Consider the following 26113-nt stretch of genomic DNA (forward strand, 5'->3'; position numbering starts at 1 on the left):
GTGGCACACAGGCTTAGCTGCTCCACGGCATGTGGAATCTACCCACACTAGGGATCAAACCTGTGTCCCCTGCATTGTCAGGCAGATTCTTATTCACTGTGTCACTAGGGAAGTCCTAATTTAGTAGTTTTGCATCAGTAATCATGAATTGATATTGGTCTGTCCTTCCTGCCTTTTATTCTCCCTCCTTCCCACCTTCCCTTCCATCTGTATCAGGTTTAAGTATCAAACCTTCAGCAAAAGTTCATAAAAGAAATGGTGAAGTTCTTCATTTTCAATGTGCTGAAACAACTTATAGAGCATTGGTATTATCTGGACTTTGAAGGTTTAGCTGAATTCCCCTGAGAAACTTTCTGGGCCTGAAATCACCTCCTTTGCCACCCTTGCTGAAGGAGAATTTCCACGTGGACTTTAGTTAGGAGATACCCCTTGAATTTTCAGCTTACAGAGCTGGGATTTAAACCTAGTTAGACCCATGTCGTATCACTGTATCACTGATAACCTCAGGGACTTGACTGTCTAATTGTAATAATGATGATGATGTCTAATACATATTAAGTGCTTATTATGCTTCAGGTACTGTTTACATGTATTAATACATTCAATCCTTATTTCAGACTTATGAGGTACTAGCTCTTAGTATCCCTGAGACACTGAAATGATTGGCTTGTTCAGGGTCACATAGCTCATAAATATCAGAGCTGGTCTTCAATTCCAGGCAGTTGGCTTCACAGTCCATGTCTTTAATGACCAAGGTACAGTATAATAGTTTGTAGAACTGTGGATGATTACATATCAGAATCTCAGTATGAATGCTTTTTTAAAGGAAAAAAATGATTTAACTAAAGTCTTGTAAAGGAAAGAAGAGTTTCCATTTATGATAATGTATGTCTAGCGATTTGGCTACAAATTTCTTATCCCTATACCAACAGCTTTTTCTCTTTCAGTAGTATATGGCCTTTGTAAGCATAATGTACAGAACTGTGTTCTATTGTGAGTCAGCTCCAGGTCTGAGGGATTCAACTTGAATGGAAAATCTTCCAATGACCATGGTGACCCAAACTCAATCAAACAAATGAAACAGTTAAAGTTTTCCCAAATTGCTTAGATATACTAAATAGTACCATTGAGATGGGTAAATTTTCTGCTTTATATAAGTATGACCTCTTATTAATGTCTATTGGGAAAATGAAGTACCCTCATTGCTATTCATTAGTCTAAGCTTTTTCCTATACTCTTGCTTTGAAATTTAAACATTATTAAAAATTATGCAGATGAAGACAAAGGGTAATATTTTTATGTCATTTCTGTAAACGCTTAACATCTTCTCTCTCACCTCCCCACTCCCCGCCAAAAAAAAAAAAAAAATTAATGAGCCACAAAACATGTTATAATGAATGGGAAAAATATTTTTAGCATTTTTATGCAGAAAATGCCTCATTAAAAGCAAATGCTTCAGCAAGCAGATTTGAGCTTAATAGGAACTTTTGTCAAGTAGGGGCTTTTATGACAAATCACTAGCATGTGTAACTGTTCTATATAAAGACCTGGAAAGCCCTCAGAGGCTCTTACCTTCCTTTCTGGTCCCTGAGCTTCATTGCAGCAGTGTGGTTTGACATGGCACTTAGCAGACATTTGATGAGCCTGAAGGACGTGAAGCCTACTGTCTAGCCACAGGTAGGAAAAATGTCTGTCTACTGTTAAATATCACTCACTGTTTTATCTGGATATATCATGAGAGTCATTTAGATGAAATCTGTTCTCATCTGGGTGTCTGGCATCATGTGACCCAAATATTTTTATTCTAATTTGCATGTTATAAAAGCCATAAGGGTACAGGGTTTATAATCATACATACAACCGTAATTTCAAATAAAAAACTCAACCTCTCACTACACTATTATAACTTCTTTAGACTTAGGGCCTCACACTGGCATGATAAGGGCGCAGGAGTCCAACCACTCAGGCAGGCTATGTGGGCTGATTTGGTCACAGAAATAGCAGTCCCTCACCTCAATGATGGCAGAAAGTGCTCACCTATCCCTGCTGAGGCCTCAGAAGACACACCTCGGGTAATGGTGTTTCCAGGTATTCTGAGCTGGTCTCAGCTTCATCATCTCTGATCCATACTTGGGGGCTTGAGCCGAGTTACAGTCACACCCACCCAGGCAAGGCTGACATCACCAGTGGTGGTGATATCACTCTAGTAACTGGTTACTCAGAACACCCTTCTTTGTAGAATGGGGGAAGCATGAAATTATGACATGATTCATCTTTAAACAGTAATTTTTAACATCACGTAAGTTCTTTCTCAGTTCACCCTACCAAGACAGCCACGCTATCACCTGGCTAGTAACAACAGTAGTGGTTGCAGCAATTAACATTTACTGAGGTCTTGCTCTATGCTTGGCATTGTGCTAAGATCTTTGTATGCCATATCTCATTTAACCCTCAAACTCTATAAGCTAGCTACTATTAATATCCCCACATTACAGATGAGGGAGCTTAGGACAAAGAAGGTGAATAACCAACCCTAAATCTTTCAGCTTGTATGCAGAAGAATTAGGATTTGAAGGACTTTCCCCTCTGGTTTTATTTTTTATTGAAGTATAGTTACTTTACAATATCATGTTAGTTTCAGGTATACAACAAAACTATGCAATAAATCCTGTTTATCTTTTTTTATATATAGCACTGTATACATCTTAATCTCATACTTCTAATTTCTCTTAGAGTCCTTAACTGTTACTGCTTTACAGCATTGTGCAGCCAATTAACTGAAAAAAAATCTGTATCCCCACTCTATTCCAAAGAAAGAAGCATTCCTTTCAGAAACAAAAGGGGAAAAATTCAGTTGTCAAATGCCCATAACTAGCTCTTTCAGGGAGCCCAGTCTCCTTTGGTAAGAGAAGGGACACTGACTCCCAAGACCCACTCAGACTTCCCACTGAGCAGGCACAGGGTGGCCACTTGGCCACCCAGCTCACCGTTAAGAAGTGCCGGTCCTTGGCTTCGCGCCTCCTCTGGCTGTGAGCCGGGGGGTAAGCGGGCAGTGGAGGGGCTGCTGCCGGGATGGGCGCAGCAGCTCTCTGCTCCCGACGATCACTCCGGCTCCGGTGCTCTGGGAGCAGAAAAATCAACAGTATAGAAACACACTTGGCATTTGCAATTTCTCCTCCCCCCTTGGGAGGATGAGTGAAAGGCTGGAAAAAAGTGAGTTTTTGCTAATGTAGCTCATGTGTATACCAAATAAGATTTTCAGAATGGTTCTGAACTAAACTTTTACTTCATAGTAATATGAAATTGGATGCCTACATTTCAGTGGGTCTGTCTCAAGACGGATCACTCTGTGTTTGATATGTCTCAACACAGCTTATTTCAAAACAACATGAGCAAGAAAAACAAATCTAGAATAGTGGTGCAAGATCTGCTGATCTGAGTCCTGGAGTGGACCTAGGCACAGACACACCAGAGCCTCCCCAGGGCGAGAAAGGATAGATGCTCACAGCTATCCAGAGGATGATGGAGCCAGCTCACATTGGCTCAGGGGCATAGATATTTAGGCGTTCAGGAATTTTGCAAGCCAGCTTTTAAATTGTCAGTAACTTGAAATAGGCTATGGTGGGAATATTTTTATCACAGAAATTGGTGAGTCCTACACATTAGGGCCTCATTCATTTATTTCTTTACTACATTTTTTGGGCTTCTCTTGTAGCTCAGTTGGTAAAGAATCTGCCTGCAGTGCAGGAGACCCAGGTTTGATCCCTGGTTTGGGAAGATCCCCTGGAGAAGGAAATGGCAACCCACTCCAGTATCCTTGCCTGGAAAATCCCATGGACAGAGGAGCATGGTGGGCTGCAGTCCATGGGGTCACAAAGAGTCAGGCACGACTGAGCAATTAATGCTTACTTACTTAATTTTTTTTTTAAAGAGACTGTGGCCAGCATACCATTGCACCCATCTAAGTCCTGTCACCCACAACACCCAGATGGTTTTCAAATTCTGGGTTCCTAGAGGAAGCAAAGGAATCCCAATGATGACAACTGTCTGATTTAGGAATAAAGCTACTTTGGGGAAAAAAAGAGAAATTTCCATGTGTGGGGTGAAGTGATCCTAACTGCATAATAAGAATCACAGGGACACTAGGAGCCCAGTTTAGCTTTCTGGGTATCTCAGTGAGCCTACCCAACATAACCTGCCCAACAAACTGGCCATGACAAAGGCTGCACTACCTGCCAAAACCCAGCCCACACTCACACTCAGGGCCTAAAGTCTCGTGACCCCCACCCAATATGACCAGGGTACAAATTTGTGCAGCAGGTGTCCTAAATTGCCTTCTGTTGTTTAAACCTGCAATTACTCAGCATATCTACAATAATAATTGTGATGCCCAGTGTTTGCTGGGCAATGGGCATGCATCAGAGATGCTTTGCCAAAGCTTGTAGGTGCATTATCTTGACGACTGCACGAAGCAGGCACTGATAGTGTCCCTCTTGTGCAGATGCCTACATGGATCAGGGAGGCTAAGTCATTGCCGAGCTGTCACTGCTACACACTTGGCCCCAGGGCCCTGCTCATGACCACTCCTTGACCTGTAAGAGATCTAAACACACCTCGCCCATCAGAGCAAGATTGCTGGCATTTGACAGTATTTGTTACAATTACATTTTATCACATTGTAATTCTTTGGACACTGATAATATAGAATATTTGGCTACTCATAAGACAGTATTCTTTCCCCAGTATTGTTTAGTTGCTTAGTCGTGTCCAACTCTTTGCTACCCCACGGACTGTAGCCCTCCAGGCTCCTCTGTCCATGGGATTTCCCAGGTAAGAATACTGGAGTGAGGTGCCATTTCCTTCTCCAGGTGATTTTCCTGACCCAGGGATCAAACCTGCATCTCTTGCATTGGCAGGGAGACTCTTTACCACTGAGCCACCAGGGAAGCCCTTTACCCATATTAGGAAACAGCCAACTACACTGACCCTCTCAGGTGGCATCAGGTGTCTTTTCTCTAAAGGCCCTGTAGTGCCAAGGCCCATTTCATCTCTGTCATTGCAGTGATAAATGTCAGGATCTCTCTGTATGTCTGCCTCTGTATAGAAGTCTGCTCCTGGACAACAGAGATTATAGTCAGCTTTCCATCACTGTGCCCTGCTGTGCCTGTGATATAGTGGATTTTCAGTAAATGTTTGTGGAGTGACTGAAAGGAAGAACAAATTAATGCTTTCATGAAGGTCTGCTTTTGTAACTGTAGAATGTACTCTAAAGCCCTATCTTTCCCATGGGCTGGGTACTGAGTCAGTGGCCTCACTGTACCCTTGCTGTTAGGCCCTTCTCTGGGTCTTGTTGCCCGTTGACACTGGCCTCCCTAATGCTGACCTCTTTCTTTGCTGTATTCAGTGTGCTGCACTCTAAACCGGTACCTGAGCACTCTCGAGCCTTCTGATTTCTGTCCATGTCTGATTGGCCTGTCTGTGGGCCTCCCTGCCTCAACTGCCAACCTTGTCTGCCAGGAGAATGTGGCAGAATTACTCATCTTCCTTTGCTTGGGGTTCTTGAGACAAATGTTGACTCCCATTCACAACCAGAGAAAAGTCCTCAACCCCATGTAGGTGCTCTTTGCTAATCTGCCTCCAGAGCCATTGCTCATCAGGAAGACTTTATAAAAAGTGTTTCTTATATATAGTAGATTTACAACATTGTGCTAGTTTCACTCAGTCGTGTCCAACTCTTTGCGACCCCATGGACTGTAGCCCAACAGGCTCCTCCGTCCATGGGATTTTCCAGGCAAGAGTACTGGAGTGGATTGCCATTTCCTTCTCCAGGGTATCTTCCCGACCCAGGGATTCAACCCGGGTCTCCTGCATTGCAGGCAGATGCTTTACCATCTGAGCCACCAGGGAATCCTTTATTATATATAGTAGATTTACAATATTGTGCAAGTTTCAGGCATACAGCTTCAGATTCCTTTCTGTTATAAGATACTGAATATCGTTCCCTGTGCTATACAGGTAAATCCGTGATGTTAGTTTATTTTATATATAGTGCTGGGTATCTGTTAATCCCATACTCTTAATTTATCCATCCCCCTTTGGTAACCACAAGTTTGTTTTCTATGTCTACGAGTCTATTTCTGTTTGGTAAATAAGTGGATTTTTTTTTTTAGATTCCACATATAAGTGATAAGAGATATTTCTCTTTCTCTGACTTAGTATGATAATCTCTAGGTCCATGCATGTTGGTGCAATATTTCATTCTTTTTTCATTGTTGGGTAATACCCCATTGTATATATCCCACATCTCCTTCATCCATCTGTCTGTTGATGAACTCTTATGCTGTTTCCATGTCTTGGCTACTGTGAACAGTGCTGCTATGAACACAGCAGTGCAAGTACCTTTGTGAATTTTAGTTTTTTCCAGGTATATGTCCAGGAGTGGGATTTCTGGATCATATGGTAACTATTTTTAGAGTTCTATTTTAAGGAACCTTCATACTGTTCTCCATAGTGGCTGCACCACTTTACATCCACAACAACAGATAGAAGGGTACTCTTTCTCCACACCTTCTCCAGCATTTATTATCTGTAGATTTTTTCATGATGGCTATTCTGACTGGTGTGAGGTGATACCTTGTTGTAGTTTTGATTTGCATTTCTCTAATAATTAGCCATGTTAACCATCTTTTCACGTGCCTGTTGGCCATCTGTATGTCTTCTTTGGAAAAACGTCTAGTTATTGAGTTTTTTTATATTAAGTCGTATGAGATGTCTGTATATTTTGGGAACTAAGCCCTTGTTGGTCTCATTATTTGCAAATATTTTTCCCAGTCTGCAGGTTGTCTTTTGTTTATGGTTTCTTTGTTTATGGTTGTCTTTTTGTTTATGTCTTTGCTATGAGAAAATCTATAAACTTCACTAGGTCCTATTTATTTATGTTTGTTTTTATTTATTTTACCTTGGGAGACTGATCTAAGAAAACACTGCCATTTATGTCTGAGAATGTTTTGCCTATGTTCTTTTCTAGGAGTTTTATGGTGTTATATCTATGTTTAAGTATTTAAGCCATTTTATATTTATTGTTGTGTATGGTGTGAAGGAGTGTTCTAACTTCATTGATTTACATGAGGCTGTCCAGGTTTTCCAGCTCCACTTGCTGACAAGACTGTCTTTTCTCTAGTGTGTATTCTTACCTCCTTTGTTGAAGGTTAATGACTGTAGGCATGTGGGTTTATTCCTGGGCTGCCTATTCTGTTCTTTTGATCTATCTGTTTTTTCTCTTCTGTTCTTTTGATCTGTTTTTGTGACAGTACCAAGCTGTTTTGATTGCTGTAGCTTCGTAATATCGTCTGAAGTCTGGGAGGATAACCCTAAAGGCAATTCTTGGTCTTTCGTAGTTCCATATAAATTTTAGGATTATATGTCCTAGCTCTGTGAAAAATGCCATGGGTAATTTGATAAAGATCACATGAAATCTGTAGATAGCTTTGGGTAGTATGACTGTTTTTAACAATATTAATTCTTCCAGAACAAGTGCATGGGAGATCTTTCCATGTCTTGGTATCACCTTCAGTTTCCTGTATCAGTATTTTATAGTTCTTAAATATAAGTCTTTTACCTCAGTGGTTAGGTTTTTTCCCTAGGTATTTAATTTTTTTACACAATTTTAAATACGCAATAAATGTCTTACTTTCTCTTATATTTCATTGTTAGTGTAAAGAAATGCAACAGATTTCCATATATTGATCTTATACCCTGCTACCTTGCTGAATTCATTTATTTTAATAGTTTTTATATGTAGTCTTTAGGGTTTTCTATATAGAGTATCATATCATCTGCATACAATGACAATTTTATCTCTTCCCTTTCAGTTTGGATACCTTTTATTTCTTTTTCTCATCTAATTGCTGTGGCTAGGACTTCCAATACTATGTTGAATAGAAGTGATGAGAGCTGGCATCCATATTGGTGTTTCAGAATTGAGTGGGAAGGCTTCCAGCTTTTTGCCACTGAGTATTGTATTAGCTCTGGATTTGTTGTAAATGGATGTTATTCAGCATTACGTTGTTATACCCATTTTCGTGTGTTTTTATCATGAATGGATATTAAATTTTATCAAATGCTTTTTCTAACTTTATTGAGATGCTAACATTGTTTCTGTCTTTTAATGGCATATGATGTATCACTTTGATTGATATGTATATGTTGAACCATCCTTGGAATGAATCCAAATTGATCATGATGTATGATCCTTTTTATATGTTGTTGGATTGATTTGCTAACATTTTGGTGGGGATTTTTGCATCTATTGATACATGTATCAGAGATATTGAGCTGTAATTGTCTCTTTTGTAGTCTCTTTGATTTTGATATCAGGATGATGTTGGCTTCATAAAGTGATTTGGGGAGTGTTCCTCTTTGTTTAGTCTTCTGGAAGAGTTTGAGAAGGATAGGTATGAGTCTATTTTACTTCTAGTAATCAATGTATTTAAATTATCTGTTTCTTGTTCATTGAGTTTTGGCAGGCTGTATGTTTCTAGAAATTTGTCAGTTTCTTCTAGGTTGTCCATTTTGTTGGTATATTACTGTTCATAGTATTTTTCTTATTTTTTTATATGTCTGCAATATTGGTAATTATTTTTCTTTCATTTCTTATTTTGTGTATTTGGGTCCCCTCTCTCGTTATTGGTGAGCCTGGTTAGCGATTCATTGATTTTGCTTACTCTTTCAAAAAAACAGCTCTTGGTGTTATTGATTTTTTATTTTTAATCTATATTTTATTTCCTCTCTGATCTTTATTATTTCCTTCCTTCTGCTGAATTTTAAATGTTCTTTTTGTAATTCTTTTAGGTGGAAGGTCATGTTGTTTATTGGAGATTTTTCTTATTTCTTGAGGAAGGCCTGTATTGCTATGAACTTCTCTCAGGTCAGGACTGCTTTTTCTGGATCCCAAAGATTTTGGATGGTTGTGTTTTTATCGTCCTTTATCTTGAGGTATTTTAAAATTTCCTCTTTAATTTCATTGTTGGCCAATTGGTTTTTAGTAGCATGTTGTTTAGTATCCATGTAATTATTTTTTCCTCATTTTTCTTTCTGTGACGGATTTCTAGTTTCATGCCATTCTGGTAAGAGAAGATGCTTGAGATAATTTCTATCCTTTTATATTTGTTCAGACTTTATTTTATATCCTAGTATGTGGTCTGTCCTAGAGAATGTTCCATGTGTGCTTGAAAAGAGGGTGTATTCTGGTTTCCTTGGATGTAGTGTCCTGTAGATATCAATCCATCTAACTATTCTAAAGTGTCATTTAGATGTGTCTATTGCTTTACTGATGTTCTGTCTGGAAAGCCTGTCCATTGATAAAAATCTATTAATGTATCCCCATCAGTTGCTCCTTTTATGTCTGTTAGTATTTGTTTTATGTATTTAGGAGCTTTAGTATTGTGTGGATATATGTTAATGAAGACAATATTTTCTTCTGTTGATCCTTGTATCATTAATATAGTGTCCTTTTTTGTCTTTATTCATGGCTTTTGTTTTAAAGTCTGTTTTGTCTGAGTATCACTACCCTTACTTGACATTTCCACTTGCAGGAAGTATCTTTTGCCATCCCCTCACTTTCAATCTATGTATTTCTTTCACCCTAAAATGTGTCTCTTGTAGGCAGCATATTGTAGGTTCTTGTTTTATTATCCAGTATGTCATTCTATGTCTTTTTATCAGAGCATTTAGTCTATTGACATTTAAATAATTATTGATAGTATGTATTTATTGCCATTTTAAATGTTGTTTTCCAGTTGATTTTGTATGTCTTCCCTTTTTTGTTTTTCGTTTTGTAGTTTGATGGTTTTCTTTAGCATTGTGCTTGAGTTCCTTTCTTTTTAGATTTTGTGAGACCACTGTATGCTTCTGATTTGTGGTTACCTTGGTTTTCAAGTGTGTTAAACTGTAACTCTAGCTATTTGTTTTAGACTGATAGTCATGTGAGCTCAAACACATTCTAAAAAATCTATATTTTCTTACTCTCCCATAGTTTGTGATTTTGATATCCTATTTTACATCTTCATGTTTATCCTTTTGCTGTTCTTTATAGTTTTAATTGCTTTCACAATTTTAATTGTTTTTTTAATGCATGTATTGGCTTATCTAAGTAATCTTCAGTCCTTTCATGTATTTACCTTTCCTGTTGTGAATTTCCCTTTCCTATAGATTCTTGCTATTTTTCTACTCAGAGAAGACCTTTCAATATTTCTTTTAGGATAAGGTTTAGTATTGCTGTATTCTTTTTTAAACCTTTATTTTATATTGGAATATAGTTGATTAACAATGTTGTGTTAATTTCATGTGTACAGCAAAGTGATTCAGTTATACATGTAGCTATTCTTTTAAAAATTCTTTTCCCATTAGGTTGTTACATAATATTGAGCAGTTTCCTGTGCTATATAGTAGGTCCTTGTTGGTTGTCCATTTCAAATATAGCAGTGTGTACATGTTAGTCCCAAGCTCCCTAACTATCCTTTACCCACACCCCTCCCCAGTAAACCATAAGTTCATTCTCTAAGTCTGTGAGTTGGTTTTTGTTTTGTAAATAAGTTCATTTGTATCACTGTTTCTTAGATTTTGCATATAAGTGATATCATAATGATATTTCACTTTCTCTGCCTTACTTCATTCAGTATGACAATCTCCAGGTCCATCCATGCTGCTGCAAATGGCATTACTTCTTTCTCTTTTGTATGGACCACAGCTTCTTTATCCATTCCTCTGTCAATGGACATTTAGGTTTCTTCCATGTCTTGGCTATTGTGAACAGTACTGCTATGAACACTGGGGTGCATGTATCTTTTCAGATCATGTTTTTCTCCAAGTATATGCCCAGGGGTGGGATTGCAGGATTATACTGTAGTTCTATTCTTAGTTTTTAAAGGAACTTCCATACTGTTCTCCATAGTGGCTGCACCAATTTACATTCTCACCAACAGTGCAGGAGGGCTTCCTTCTCTTCACACCCTCTCCAGCATTTACTGTTTGTGGATTTTTTGATGATGGCCATTCTGGCTGGTGCGAGGTGATATTTGACTGTAATTTTGATTTATATTTCTCTAGTCATTATCAATGTTGAACATATTTTCATGAGTATTGCTCTATTCTTTTAGTTTTTGCTTGTCTGGGAAATTCTTTCTATTTTCTTTTATTCTAAATGATAATCTTGCTGGGTAGAGTATTGTACTTTGCAAGTTTCACCTTTAAGAGCTTTGGATATATGTTGCCACTCCCTTCTGGCCTGCAGAGTTTCTGTAGAGGAATCAGCTAATAGCCTTTTTATACTCCTTTGTAAATGACTTTGTTTTTCTGTTGCTACATTTAGAATCCCTCTTTATCTTTCACTTTTGCCATTTCAATTATATATCTTAGTGTGGATCTATTTGGGTTCATCTCATTTGGGACCCTCTGTGATTCCTGTACCTAGATATCTGTTTCCTTCTGTAGGTTTGAGAAGTTTTCAGCCACAAGTTCTTCAACTACATTTTGATTCCCTTTTTTCTTTCTTCTTCTGGAATCCCTTTCGTGTGGAGGTTGGCATACTTTACATTATCTCGTAGGTCTCACATGTCACTTTCATTTTTTCTTTCATTTGTCTTTCTGTCTACTGATTGGGTGCCTTGTGTTAACTTCCAGATGACTTGTTTGTTCCGCTATGTAGACTTGGTCTGCTGTTTATTGGCTTTAGCTTGGTTTTTATCTCAGCAGTTGCGTTGTCTAATTTTGGTTTCCTTATGGTTTCTAGTTCCTTGTTACAGTGATCTGCCTTTTGATCAATAGTCTTTCTGGGGATCTTTAGCATTTTTATCACTTCCTTTTTGAACTTGGCGTCTGGTAGACTGGCAAGGTCTGTTTTGCTCAGGGAATTTCTCTTAGTCTTTTTAAGTGGGAGTAGTTCCTCTGCATTTTCATTTTACTTATATTTCTCTTACTCCATGAATTTAGGAGGGACAGTTATCCACTGTGGTCCTGAAGTGCTCTTTTCCTGTAGGAGTGTTCTGGTACAGACTATGTAAGTCGAGTAGTTTTGATGTGAGGGCTGTATTTGGTATGGATGCCTGCCACATCTTCCCTCAGCATGTGCTGGCCATTATCCTCCCTTGATGAAGGGTGTGTTTGGTGCTGTGCTGTCCAGAGCTTGCACTGTAATGTTGGATGGGGCCCCCTCTTTGCTCTGTAGTTGCCACAGTTCTGTCGGGGGCAGGGTCTGCTCCCCAGTTGTTGGAATAGAAACCCTGAGATCTGGTTCTCAGCTGTAGTGTGAGGTAGGTAAGACCAGAGCACTCAGCTGTGTGCCAGGACACGTGACTCTGTGACATATCCTGCCAGCCAGTGTGCACGTCTACAAAATCAGCTAATGCTGGTACCACCCAGAGACCCGTCTTGGCTGTGAAAACACTGATAATTGGCTCGGGTGGCAGCCTTGCCTTCGGTGTGTGCATGTTCACAAAGCATGAGCTCCTAACGCCCACTGAAGCAGTGCCCCGTGGTGGCAGCACTGATAATTGGTTCCAATGTCAGCCCTGGGGTGTGTGTGTGTGTGTGTGTGTGTGTGTGTGTGTGTGTGTGTGTGCTCCCAAAGTCTGGTGTGGCTGGAGCCATGCACCTCTGTGAGCATACTGAGAATGAGGTGTCTATGCTGGACCTACACACAGCCCTTCCTGTGTCGACTGGGGCTCCTTTGGTGGACCTGTGCCCCGTTCTGTGTGTGCCTCCACTTATAGCCCAGACCACACTCCAGGCTCTTCTGGATATCTCTGCATAGCCAAACCAAGTCCTCTCGCCATGTCTGTCTACTGAAGCCTGAGTTTCCACACCTAGCACTGTGCAAACCAGCAGGTGCGCCTCCCTGGCTTGCAGTGACATGGCAGCTCAGTGCCCGTCCCTCTCTATGCTGCTTGGCAGCAAGGTAGCACAGGCACACTCCTCTCTTGGAAACTCTAGACCCCTGAAGCTCCCTGTCCTGGCAGACCTCCCAGCTAGTGAAGGAGGTTCCTGGGGTGCGGGAACCAGCTCTCGTTCACAGCTCTCTCCCAGGGGTGCAGGTCCCTCTCCTTTAGTGCTACCCAGGTATATGGGGCTCTTTGGTTGTTTGAGCTCTTTTGATGGCTTTTAGCTGCTATGTTGTGAGAATTATTTCAGATGCAGCTGGAATTTTCCTGCATTTGTGGAGCAAGGTGGGCTCCATGTCCCACTCTGCCACCTTGCTCTCCCTTCCAGGAAGGTTTTTTGAGATAAATGTCTGCCATGTTAAAGCGTCTACCTCTAGTGCCACACCCTCATTTTTCTCTACTAGGAGAAAGTTGGCTTTTCTAGATGGGTGGTGGGAGGAAAAGCTTCTACATTCTTAAAATTGTAATGAGAGTAAAAGATAGGTGTCCCTGGTTGGGAAAAGGTAGAAGGAAGGGCGGAGTCTGGAGGGAGATATCAACTTAGTTTCCCATTCGGCCTCTCCCCGCTTGCTCTTTCTGAAGCTCATCTCTTCCATGTGCCCCAGGCCTGCAGGAGGCAGGCAGATTAACGGCTCCCTAATACTTCTTTCTGGTGGTGGTGTGGGGAGACCATTTATCAACTAGAGCCTGAAACTGCAGTAGACTCTTGGTCCTTATTCCCTTAGACCAATGAAATGTAGACCCCAGCCCCGAAACTTGAAAGAGAAGGAAATATAAAATGTAAATCTCTCTTTATAGCCTCATAATAATCTCTCTGTCACTGTCTTACAAATGTAAACATTGGCATCACTTCAAGCCATTATTGGCTCTGAGCATAAAGAACTGCTAAGAAAAAAAAAAACGGAAAAAAAGAAGAATCAGAGGCTTAATAACTTGAACTCCATGAAGGCATTGCTTCCTCTGAGGAGCCTTCTCTGAAGCTCCATGGCCTGGTTAGTGCCTTTGCTCTGAGCCCCAGTGGCCCCGTGTTGAAATGACCTGGTTACTTGCCCTTCTCCCTTACTAGACCAGGAGTTCTTTGTGTGCCAAGAACCACATGCTATTGCTCTCTGCATCCGAGGTTTAGCACAATGCCTGGCCCCTCAGTTGACTTTGTTGAGGGGGGTTGCTGCAGAGTAGATCTTAAAGGCAGCCGGTTTCTCAGTTCTGATCTCAGGATACTCCAACTGTCTAAATAGAGCACCTATAGGGAAGCTCATTTGTGAGCAAGGGCTTGTCAGATAGGTCAGTATTAGTCATGGCCACCAGATGGCGAAAGTGGTATTCTGTCAAATGCACCAGTAAGCTTCTGTTTCTTAGACAAGGTTTTAAAAAAAAAGTCACTTTCTAATTTCAATTCTACACTGCATGTTTTTAATTCCATGATGCCTATAATTCCTGTTTATGGCTCTCTGCAGTGCTATTAAAACTACTACACCCAAGATTTGCTATGGAGACAACCACGAAGCAAGCCTGTGTGTGGAGGGCAAGATGCAACTCCTCTGTCTTTCCTAGAAACCCCAGGAGGCCCCATATCCCTCTCTCAGCCCCCCAGGAGGAAGTTCTGAGAAAATTGATATTGGCACTTGCTGTTCCTTAGTTCTGCCATTAAGTCCAAACCTGACAACACAGTGAAATGTGGTAGCTTATGAGCAGCTTAGTGTTACCTGGTTGAATCCGGAAAAATCTAATCAGAGATGACTTATGAATAAAAATAAAGGGGTAAAAATAATTATGTCTAAAGGGCTAACATTATTGAAGCTCTCTACTGATGGGATCCAGAGAAGGCAATGGCACCCCACTCCAGTACTCTTGCCTGGAAAATCCCATGGACGGAGGAGTCTGGTGGGCTGCAGTCCATGGGGTCGCTAAGAGTCAGGCACGACTGAGCGACTTCACTTTCACTTTTCACTTTCATGCATTGGAGAAGGAAATGGCAACCCACTCCAGTGTTCTTGCCTGGAGAATCCCAGGGACGGGGGAGCCTGGTTGGCTGCCGTCTATGGGGTCGCAGAGTCAGACACGACTGAAGCGACTTAGCAGCAGCAGCAGCAGCAGCAGCAATGATGGGATCAGAAAAGTATTTAGTGAGAATGATCAGACTCCTCGGTCATCATTCTCTACCCCTAGTGCTCAAGCAGTTTTCTGCAGAATTTGATTCAGGTACACAAACAGTCATTGAGGACCTACTATGAGTGAGAACCTATTATGTCAGGGTTATGGTAAATGCTTTGAATAAAAAAGAAAATCTATGGTCATTCCCCAGTGGTACAGTGGTTGGGACCCAGCACTCTCACTGCTGAGGGCCAGGGTTCAGTCCCTGGTTGGGAAACTAGGATCCCACAAGCTACTCAGTGCAGTCGGTCAAAAAAAATTTTTTTTCTATCTTCCTCATCCTTGACTTGTTCATGGATTGATGATGGTAGGAGACAGGCTGGTAAGTGGTTGGTGATGATATAAGCTTTTAAGTGGCATAATGGGAGGATGCACAGGCTATTATGGGAAGAGTGCCTAATCCAGGCCACAGAGGAACAGGAAAGGTGTTGTTAAGGAAGCTTTCTGGAGGGTGGCTGGCACTAAAAAATCAGTAAAGAACTTTGCAGCCAACTATCAAATCCAAGTGAATAGTAAGAATGCCAGAGGTAGGTCGAGGGGATACTGACGGTCAGTCTTCATGATAAGGCTGATAGTATCAGCTACTAATAACCAAGGACAACTGTCAGAGAGAATTGTATTAGGGATATTAGGACATGAGCTCTTTTGTTACAGGTGAAAAAGACAAGGGATGGGGAAAAGGGAGAAGTCATGTACATGAAGAAGAAAAAAGTTGAAAACATTTGCCATTTTATTTCTCCATCTTGACAGTAACATGAAAGCCTTTTATGTGAATGTTAACACTCTCACCAAAGACCATTCCTTAAAGGAGCATAGGGTATCTGGAACAAAGACACTTGACTGTACTGACTCCATATGTCTCCACAGCAAAAATCTAAAGGCCAAAAAAGCTGGCATGCCCAATTCTGACACCAATGGGGGGGACTCTGGAAGGATGATGCCAGGTTTTAATCTCCTTGTCCTAAGTAGAGTGGCTTTACAGCAGTGAAAATGCAGGCAGTGGAAGAAGAGGCTGCGTGCCTATCTCCGACTTTCACAGGACTATGAGAGGACTGAAAATATTTACTTCCCTAGGACAGTGTATGATGTGGAGGAAAGTCAGTCTGGCTGCGGCTCTGGAAGCTCGGGTCTGGGCCTGGCACTGTACCTAACCTGCTGTGTGTGACCCTCACAGGTGTCTTGCCCTCCCTCGGCCTCCATGTGCTCCGATGTAGAATGGATCACATCACTGGTTCTCAACAGGAGCAGAAGCCTCGAACCCCACCCTGGCAAGCTTCTGGTTCATAGAGGACCAGGCTGGAGCCAAGAACGGGAGCCCTCCTACAATGCAGAAGACAGTGCTGAACAGTGAATCAGTGCCCCAGCTTCCACAGCTAACACTCCAGAACTTCTTTTCAGGGAAAAGCCTAGAAGGTATTTCTGAGTCAAACCTAATTCTCTTGTAATTGTAATCCAGAGGTGTTTTATTTTTTGGTTCATGTTTAATGTGTGCTGAATGCACCAGTTTCTATGGTTGTGTCCTCTTGCCACTTTCACGTCTCTATACTTTTTGATCAGAATGACTCCTGTCTCTACTTAATCTGAACCTACTTTCAATAGGCGTAAACATCTGACTCCATGACGTCTTTTAGTGCTGCCATGTCTGGCCATTTATATGCTGCAAGTAGTATTATTATAAACCATTTTCCTTTCAAATTCTCTTTATTGCTATATTCAGGCCATAATGCTATTATTAATTATATCCATAGGTAGGTTATACTAACCAAGAATTTCATTTCAGGGTAGAAAAGGGAGCATTTCAAAGTACTGGCTCTAACGAGGGGAGGTGTTGGGACCAAAGGGACACAGAACAAGCCCTTGTGGGGATGAGCTCCAAGTTCTCTCCCCCAAAAGCCCCCATGCCCGAGATCAGTCACCTCTGCGCAGGGCTTGCAGGCTCTGCCGGGCCTGGCGGTGCAGCTCCTCCACACAGGGCGGCCTGGTGGCCGGGAGGAAGATGTTTCTCTGCTGGTGCCACGGTGCACGATAGTACACGCTCAGCTTGCTCTCGACGTCCAGGTTGGAGACAGCTGTGAGATCAAGAGGGAAACAGGGCATTAGACAGGGGCAGCTTTCAGCTGTGCATTGTGCTGTCCCCGGGGTGGAAAGGGGAACAGGAGTGGGGCCTGGGCACAGTGGAAATCCAGTCCGCTGCATTGACCAGAGGAGCTTGAGAAAGGTTTCAAGTTGCTAGTACAGACAGGGACAACCTTTGACCCCCCAAAGCAAGGGACAAGAGACCCTGGCTCTTTGAGCCAGGCCTCAGAGTGGGGTGAGGTCCTGCCTTGTAGGAAGGCAGAGAAGCGCCAGAGGAAGGACTGGACCAGTCTTCTGGTCCAGGGCCTCAGAATTATATAGTTCTGCACAGCTGCTCCTGATGCCTACCTGATCAGTGCCCTTGTCTTACTTCCTATCTCCCAAACCTTACCACTGAGCCATATATTATCCACTGTACTATATGCCCATCATTCAAAGCACTGCTCAGCTTCCTTAGTTTTACCTAAGAGCACAAGAATTAAAGAACTTATTAAATAACCTATTACAGGGGTGATGTGTGTTAGGAAGGGAACGTACACAGAGTGTTGGGGAGGAGAGGGGCATGACAACGCCTTTGGAATTCCTGCAGAACTCCTTAGCACCATGCGAGCATCAGGACTGGTAGGATATATACCTCTCTGGTGGTAGCGATTTAGTCGCTAAGTTGTGTCCAACTCTTGCGACCCCATGGACTGTAGCCTGCCAGGCTCCACTGTCCATGGGATTCTCCAGGCAAGAATACTGCAGTGGGTTGCCATATCCTTCTCTGGGGATCTTCCCAATCAAGGAATCAAACCTGGGTCTCCTGCACTGCAGGCAGATTCTTTACCAAGTGAGCTGTAAACTGAGGGTAAGTTCTCAGAGCTGGGTGGGGGGCGGGGTAGAAGGTTTCCGTTTGAGAGTTGCTAGGTGGTGTAGTGGTTAGGACTTTGGTTCCCAGTGCAGGGGTCATGGGTTTGATCCCTGGTGAGGGAGCGGGGGAGTGAGGAAGCCAGGTCCATACCATATTAGTGCATAGTGGATATGTGGATTCTTGGTTGGACAGTGCAACAGTGATGATGTAGGTGTAACTTACAGGTACATGGGGGTCCTTATTTTAATTCTTGATTTGGCTGTGCTGGGTCTGATTTAGGGCTTCCCTCAGAGCTCAGTCGGTAAAGAATCTGCTTGCAATGCAGTTGAGACAGGTTTGATTCTGGGTTCAGGAAGATCCCCTGGAGAAGGGAATGGCAACCCACTGCAGTATTCTTGCCTAAAGAATCCCATGGACAGAGGAGCCTGGCAGGCTGTCCATGGGGTCATAAGAGTTGGATATGACTTCGTGGGTCTTATTTATGGCATATGATCTCTTAGTAGCAGGATACGTGGATCTCATTCCCTTACCAGGGATCGAACCTTGGCACCCTGAATTGGGAGCTCAGAGTCTTAGCCACTGGACCACCAGGGAATTCCTCCTTTTTACATGCTTCATCCTGGGAGAAGGACTAGCTGCAGAGAGAGCACTGGTGGCTTGGAGACTCAGGCTCCAGTGATTTTATACAAAGAGTGGCCAGTACTACCCCCAGACTGGGGGCCAGAGAGACTCAGCACAGGATTCTATTTACTCCTGATTCTTATATTTCCCAACAGTTACTAAACTCAAGCCTCCACCTGTCCTTAGAAATGAACCTCACTTTCCCATGAGACAGGTGGACACCAACTTCAGATGAACCCAGTGACCATAACCTTGTGGTCGATATATCACTATCTGTCAAGGTCTAGACAATCCCATGACCTTCAGAGTTCCCAGGGGATAGACAGTAAGTTCAGCCTAAAAAGACGTCACACTGCCCTGTGGACAATTCTTTCAGCACTTTGGTTCTCTGGTCTCTGTCTGCAGTGCTGTTTGTACTTCTGGAATATGACTATTGCTTCACATCCCCCTCCCCCAGTCAACCTTCCTTTAGGCCAATGTCTCTCAGTGTTGCTTGGGGAACAGACAGCAGCTTGGAAGCCAGAGCTGCTTCCAGTCCCAGATCTTCCAGGCGCCAGCTGTGTGCCTCTGCACATATCATCAGGTGGAACTCCTCCTTTCTTTCTCCTCCTTGCTCTGTCCCTTCCTCCCCAGGGCCTCGCCCGCACACTGTTTGGCAGTGTGCAGTAGAGAGCAGCCCAATGCCAGAGCCTGATGTCCACAGTCTGTCCCTGCCAGGCAGCCTTTTCCAGAGAACCACAGTCATTCCGCGCTGTGGACACAGCATCCACCACGGATGCCCTCAGCGTCAGAACTTGTCAGGAAGCCTAGACTTTTTTAACACCGACGGAATAGGAATAACCTGGCTGTGTATTTATTTATGCACTACCTGGATCCAGAACGATTTTTCCCCTATAAAAATTTCTCTAACTTCTAAAATAAAATGGAGCTTCACACTAGGAGTACTGTTTACTTATTGGTGCTGCTGTTTGCACGCTCGACATCCTGTAGAAAGACCAGCGGAAGCCTGGGTTCTACTCACAGTTCTCTGCCCTGGGGCAAAGTCACTGACCGTGCCCAGGACTCAAGTTCCCCATCTTTATGAATCAGGGTTTGGCCTTCCTGTTGGCTGAAGGAGGCCCGTCTGCCCTTTGTGCCTCTCTTTTCTACTCATCACCAAACTTCAGGATGCACTGGGGGAAGGCCCTGGGCTCTGGGATTAAGAGACGGGGTTTCTGCCTGCCAGCAGTGGTCCAGAGCAGGTGACTGAAATCTTTGGGCCTCTGTCCCCTTCTCCGTAAGTGGGGCTCCTAGAGCCTTCACAGAATCCAAGGAAATGATCATGATATGCTGATTCCTTGACATGTCTCTGCTTACTACATACTAGTTCCCCTTGCTGTGGTGGGAATGGATGAGATGAAGGGGCCAGGCTTGGATTCAAAGACAAAAGTCTGGAGCTTTCTTCCTTTTTTATTTTCCTGTCTTCATGGTGAGTCATGTGTAAACAAACATGAGGCTACCAGAGATGACCGTTGGTGGGGGGTAGGGTGTCTTACATTCTGGAAACTGCAAAGAAAGCTGCCTACAACCAGGGAGCCTGTGGCCTCTCTGAGAGGTAGGATGTCCCTGGTCTCTGATGTCAGCTAACTTGGGCAGCATTCAGTTCTGTGACTTCGAGAGGCTAATTCTCTGAGTCACTGTGAGAGCTGTAGCACTATACGTTCTCCCTGGAAATGGTTTATCATTTTCTTGTTTATCTGTGGGTCATTCTGCTGCCATGTTCTACACCATGCACTTCCCCCAGAGTGTGTAAGCACGCATCCATCTGTCACAGCTCAGCTGTTGTTTTTGGAAAATTCCTGTGGGCACTGAGCAGCGCCATTGGATTCTACTGCTGAAGAGACCTCGGAAATGATGAGGTGCTGTGTTTTTTCAAACCGCAGGGCATGACCCTTGAGTGGATTGTGAAATCCATTCAGCAGATCAGGACTAGCATTTTTTAAACAAAGACATACAAGAGACTGGAAAACAAAATGCCAACATGCATCGCATGTAGTGTTGTTTTGTGAAGCTGTTGGTTCTGTTACATATGTGTTCGTTTGTACATGTGTGTGCTTGGATGCTGGGTGTGATGGAGACATGTACTTCTTGCTCTGGGTACCAGTCAACATATGGAAATTTACTGCTTAGACTGCCACTCTCAGGTACTAATGAGGGAATCAAGGTTCCAAGGTATGATCCAAGATCCCAGAGTTGATTTTTGGCAGAGGTGGAAACAAAGCTTAGGTCTCCTGAGGCCAAGTCTGTGCACTTCCCTAGGCAGCCTCTTCCTCCCCTGCCATCACTTGGCCTGGCCGCTGCTCCCTTCCTCTCCGTTGGTGACTATTTGCTATCTATTGCATCTATTAAGTTGTCCTTCCAAAACCAAAACTCTCAACTTACGACACACACGTTTCACCTGTTGTCTGAGAAAGCAGCCATTTGAATTTTAGGATGCCAGCAACACTTCAGCCCATGGAGCAGACGACAAGTTTCCCAGGGACGCTGATGCTCCCAGTCTGCAGACCACACAGTGAGGACCACTGCTTTCCAGAAAGAGATACTGAGGCAACAACGTAGGTACTCAACGAAACAATATTAAACGAGTGATGTTCAACCGTTTTGCTCTACACAAACCTTCTCTAGAGTTCAACCTAGTAAACAGATAAACCCCAAGGCCAGCTTAACTACAAAGGCTGTCACGTTCTCAGATGGCAGTAATGCACCTGCTTCCAGCAACCTGGACTGAAAGCAACCACTCCATCACCAAGTCCTGACACCTCTGTGCCAGTCTGCAAGACTTGCATGCCTGAGCTTAAACCAGAGTGGGAGCCTGGCTCTGCCCTTGCCTGGTCACTTTTACATGGTAGCAAACAAGTTACAGCATACAAAAGATAATACAGATCAATAATAAGGAATCGGATCTTTCAGGAGAGCCTGATGGATAACTAAGGAATGCTTCTAAGATTTAGAGAAGGGCGACTTGTCACAAAGCTATTTTCATTATTTGCAAAGAACTGGGTGAGGTTGGTTCTTTGAAAGCAGGAAAACGGAGACGCAAGAAGGCACTCTAACCACAAAGATGCATATAGTGTTTTAAAGTCCCTTCACTCCTGCTCAGGCTACAGATGTGATGTTACGAACGCAAGTATCTCTCACATTCCAGGGAAGACAGTGGAGCTGGAGTGGGAGAGACAGATCAGAAAAAGCATATGAAAATCACCTTTCTGTTTAGGAGACACTGCATACTTATCACCAGTATGGTGCCCAGACTCTCTGGTCTGCTTGGACAGGTGCCCTGGGCTCGATTAAATCATGACACAGTAAGGTAATTAGCACATGACACCCGATTATACATGCTAGTAAATCTCTTCTACTAGATAGAGGTGAGACTCTTAAAAATTACTTAGAGATCACCAGCAGCAATGGAAAATTTAAAAAATATCCAGACTTACAGAAGGTCCCACATACCCCTCCACTGCACTCCACTAAGACTTATTACTTAACTTGGTAGTTAGTATCTTCATAGGTAGAGAAGTAATGCCCTTTACTGGGCCCACAAAGAAGCTATAAATACATGAGCCTGTGAGCCAAAAGGAATTCTTTTCCAAGGACCTTTCCACGCGCAAAGCCTAGAGATTTATGTGTTCTGTGCTTTCTGTAAAAGACACACATGATATATTGAATCTGGACTCAGAAAAGATGTGTTCTCTTTTGACTCAGCCTGAGTCTAGCCGAGTCTGCAGCCAGACTGAGGAAGGCCCGCTCTTCGGGGACAGTGGCTCTTTCTCTCCATCAGCCCGGGGCAGACAGGCTCTGAGAATGATTCCTCATGACTGGCACTGAGACAAAGCTTCAGGAGGTGATACTAAGCAGGGAGCAGGGAAGTGATACAGGGAAGGGAAGGAAGCCAATAAAGGGTGCACAGGCTGGAACCCCTTAGGAGCCAATGCAGAACACACACCTTAGAGGCGAGGGAGTGGGGATGTTTATCTCCCACTTCCTATCAGCCATCAGTTGAAGGCTGCTGAAGTGCCAGAACAGTATTTCCTTGTACTTCTAGAAAAGCATGCTCCTCTGTTGGTTGTGGGAGCTGTAAGTAAGGCTGCCTGCTGTGCACTGAGGTGATAAGGGGAAGGGCAATACTCAGCCTAGGGGTTTTATGACTGCGACCCTTGGAGCACACAAGCATTTGCATTTCAAATTCGGGATGTCTGGATTGTGCACCAGACTACTTTGACAAGTTCTCCAATGCCAAAGTAGCTTAAAATGGATTTGTTGTCAAAATCCCCCAAGCCTGGCAGTGAAAAGCTCTGGTCAGACAAATCTGGATCCTGGTTGGAACATCAGCAGAAGGTCATGGCCAGGAGGCCGGGCAGAGGGGCGGCTGCCTCCTGTGGGACCTTGAGCAGATTGCTGGGCCTCTTAAGGTCTCTTTCCTCCTTGGTGGGAGTTTCTGGCCTGGTGTGGCATCCCAGGATCATCTCCAAGAAGTCCGGGCTTCTTCCCAGGGAACTGGCTTTAGAGAGCACGTCATGTGTGCTGGGGGTATTCACTGTTGCTAGGTGCCCATTGCCTCTAAGCTGCTCCAACAGACAGGAGTAGAAAATCTGTAAGTCTTAGAAGGTGAAGACAAAAGCTGAGTTGAAACTGCTATTTCCAATTCAAATCTAAGATTACAGGTTTTCATTTAACTTACTTGATTATATAATTGATCTCTTTTGTGCTGAAAATCTTGATTCTTTATGACACTGCCATAATTTCCTATTTGAATAGTCTCAAAATGACTACAAGAAGACAACTGATTTTAGTTGTAGATATCTTTTTGTTTTCCTTTGTGTCTTTAGGATATTTTCTACTAGAAATGGATATAGCAAGACATACTTTGCAAAAGGCAAATGACACGACTGAAGGTGTTGAATACGACGATTGTTAAGGTTCTGAATAATCCTTGGGGGACATGAAATGAGAGAACTTGCCCCATTCAGGTGTTCATCACTAACTAAAATCCATTGACAGTTTCTGCACTGGTAAGTTATAGCTTATTTGAGAAAAACATACAAGCCTTGCCCTTCGTGCCGTCAGGGCCCTCAGGAGGTCCGAACCTGGCAGCCACGTGAGATAGACGAGATGATGAGCCCAATGGGCTCAAGCGTGCACCCTGAGAGAGGTACAGAGGGCCGGCCACGTGTGGGAAAAATGCTCTCTGCTTGTGAAGGGACACGGGGAAGAGGTGGTTTTGAGGTGGGGGGCAGAGGTGATGAACAGGATTCACTGGGAGGTTGGAAAATGCTGGAAGGGAACCACAAGAGATTTCTATTTTGAGGTAAGAAAGACCTGACTGTTGGCAATTTCTGGTGAGGCAACCCAAGAGGAAGGCTAGGAAGAGTCAGTCAGGGCTGGTCCCAGGAGTTGACTGCCACTGGACCAGGGCTTGTGAGGCAAAGGGGGCAGGTTAGGGGCCGCCAAGAAGGAAGACCATGCTACCAGTGAGCATGTGCGTGGAGCAGGCACAGGTTAGCCTCTGATAGAGCCCATCTCATTTGGTTCCCACAGTAAGCCCAGGAAGCACATCTAATCATCTCTACTATGCTGAATAGGCACAGAGAGGTTAAGAAATTGCTCAAGGCCCCAAAGATTATGAATGATAGAGCCAGGAACTTAGAGCAAGCACCACTGAGTCCAAAGATCCACACCACATTCTGCCTTGCTCCCCCATTTTCTAACGCACACCACTGCCCTACACAGGTGCAGGAATCTGTGTGGGAATGCTGCAGCCATCCCAGACAGGAAGACTGAAGCCGTTCCATGGAGAGCCCTGGTGGTTGGGAGGAGGAACCTGCTGTATCATGGGGAGCAGCTTCCGTGTCCCACAGCCGAGTGCATGACAAGCTGTTTAAGCTTAGAGAGGGGCTTCCTTCTGTACTTTTTGCATCTTCCAGATAAGCAAAAGTCTAGAATATGGACCTATATGTTGTACAAGCTCAACTATTTTGGTTGACTGGATGGGACTTCACCTCATAAATGGTTCAATCTACACGGACCTATATGTTGTAGAAGTTCAACTATTTCGGTAGAATGGATGGGGCTTAACTTCATAAATGGTTCAATCAACACATCTTTGGGGGCTTCCCTTGTGGCTCAACTGGTAAAGAATGTGCCTGCAATGCAGGAGACCTGGGTTCTATCCCTGGGTTGGGAAGATCCCCTGGAGAACGGAAAGGCTACCCACTCCAGTATTCCGGCCTAGAGAATTCCACAGACTGTATGATCCATAGGGTCACAAAGAGTTGGACACGACTCAGCGACTTTCACTTTCACACATCTTTGTGGCCCTTTCTCTCCCCTTTACTCTGCCTCCTTTCTTCTCCTGATCTCTTTTCTCCCAGAAAAATGCTACTCTATATCCAGCTCAAGTTGTACCTCCTCCATGAAGCCATTAAGACCTCCAGAGCCCAGTAGGTTCACATTCATTCATTCATTGAACAATGGGTGATTAAGAATCTCCCATGTGCCAGGCAGCATGCTAGGCACTGGGAATACAGCGATGGACATGACAGACACAGGCCTTGCCCTCATACAGCTCACATCCAGGTCGGAGGTAGGTGAGGAAGTTAAGACTGACTGATAAGGAAGAATGTAATCAGGTAATAAGAAGCACTCTGATGAAACAGAACAGTTAGCAAGACTACACAGAGGCATGGCATGGAGTGATGACAGTAGATGGCCACAGAGGCCTGAGAGTCTCAACTAGCCATCAGAAATATCAAAGTAAACGTGAGAGAGAAGGCAGCTGGCCACAGGGAGCCAACCTAGTGGAATGACCACTTCCTCTAGCTCAGTGTGGCCTAGCTGGTTACCAGAGTCATTTCTTCTTTTTTGGCACACAGCTGGACTACATTTCCCAGCCTCCCTTGCAGTTGGGTATAGCCATCTGTGGCGATCTAGCAGAAGCATGTGAGCAGAAGTGAGTGGAACCACTGCCAGGAAGCACAGCCCATGGAAATCTGCCACATGTTATCATTCATGTTTTTGAGAAGCCATACATGGAAGATGGTAGACTCCCAAGATAAACAGAGAACCTTGAACTCCGGCTAGGACCGGAGCCACCCCACCTATGAAGAAAAACCCATTTTTGACATTACGCAAGTGAAGAATAAACCTGAATTTTATTAAAGCCCTGGGATATTGGGGGTTATTTGTTATGGCAGCTCACATTTACACGAATACACTGAAGTCACTGTGTCGCTGCCATAGCTACTGATTTGACCCGTTCTCAGCCTAGGACATGGTTTTCTGCTACCCCTCTTTACCTTTGTATTTTGAGTTCAATTCTGCTTTCCATAGGTCCCACCCCCTCAACTCAGATGGCCACAGTGCAGCCAGAGGCCTGCCCTTCCAGGGTGAGTACTTTGATGCCTTATCTGCGCATCAGGGTGGATCCTGCTTTCACTGC

General features: G+C 43.6%; 1 protein-coding gene across 2 annotated transcripts in view; it reads right to left on the reverse strand.

Moving 5' to 3' along the window:
• Window positions 1-26113, reverse strand: part of NHS (NHS actin remodeling regulator) — a 341883-nt gene that overhangs the window by 42802 nt on the left and 272968 nt on the right. For both annotated transcript variants that reach the window (XM_068962863.1, XM_068962862.1), the window contains exons 2-3: window positions 17006-17158; window positions 2988-3121 (exon numbers count right to left, since the gene is read on the reverse strand). In XM_068962863.1, the coding sequence (XP_068818964.1) occupies window positions 2988-3121; window positions 17006-17158 (287 nt within the window). The remainder of the gene's footprint in view (window positions 1-2987; window positions 3122-17005; window positions 17159-26113) is intronic.

Source organism: Capricornis sumatraensis, chromosome X (genome assembly GCF_032405125.1).
Source record: "Capricornis sumatraensis isolate serow.1 chromosome X, serow.2, whole genome shotgun sequence".
NCBI lineage: Eukaryota > Metazoa > Chordata > Mammalia > Artiodactyla > Bovidae > Capricornis > Capricornis sumatraensis.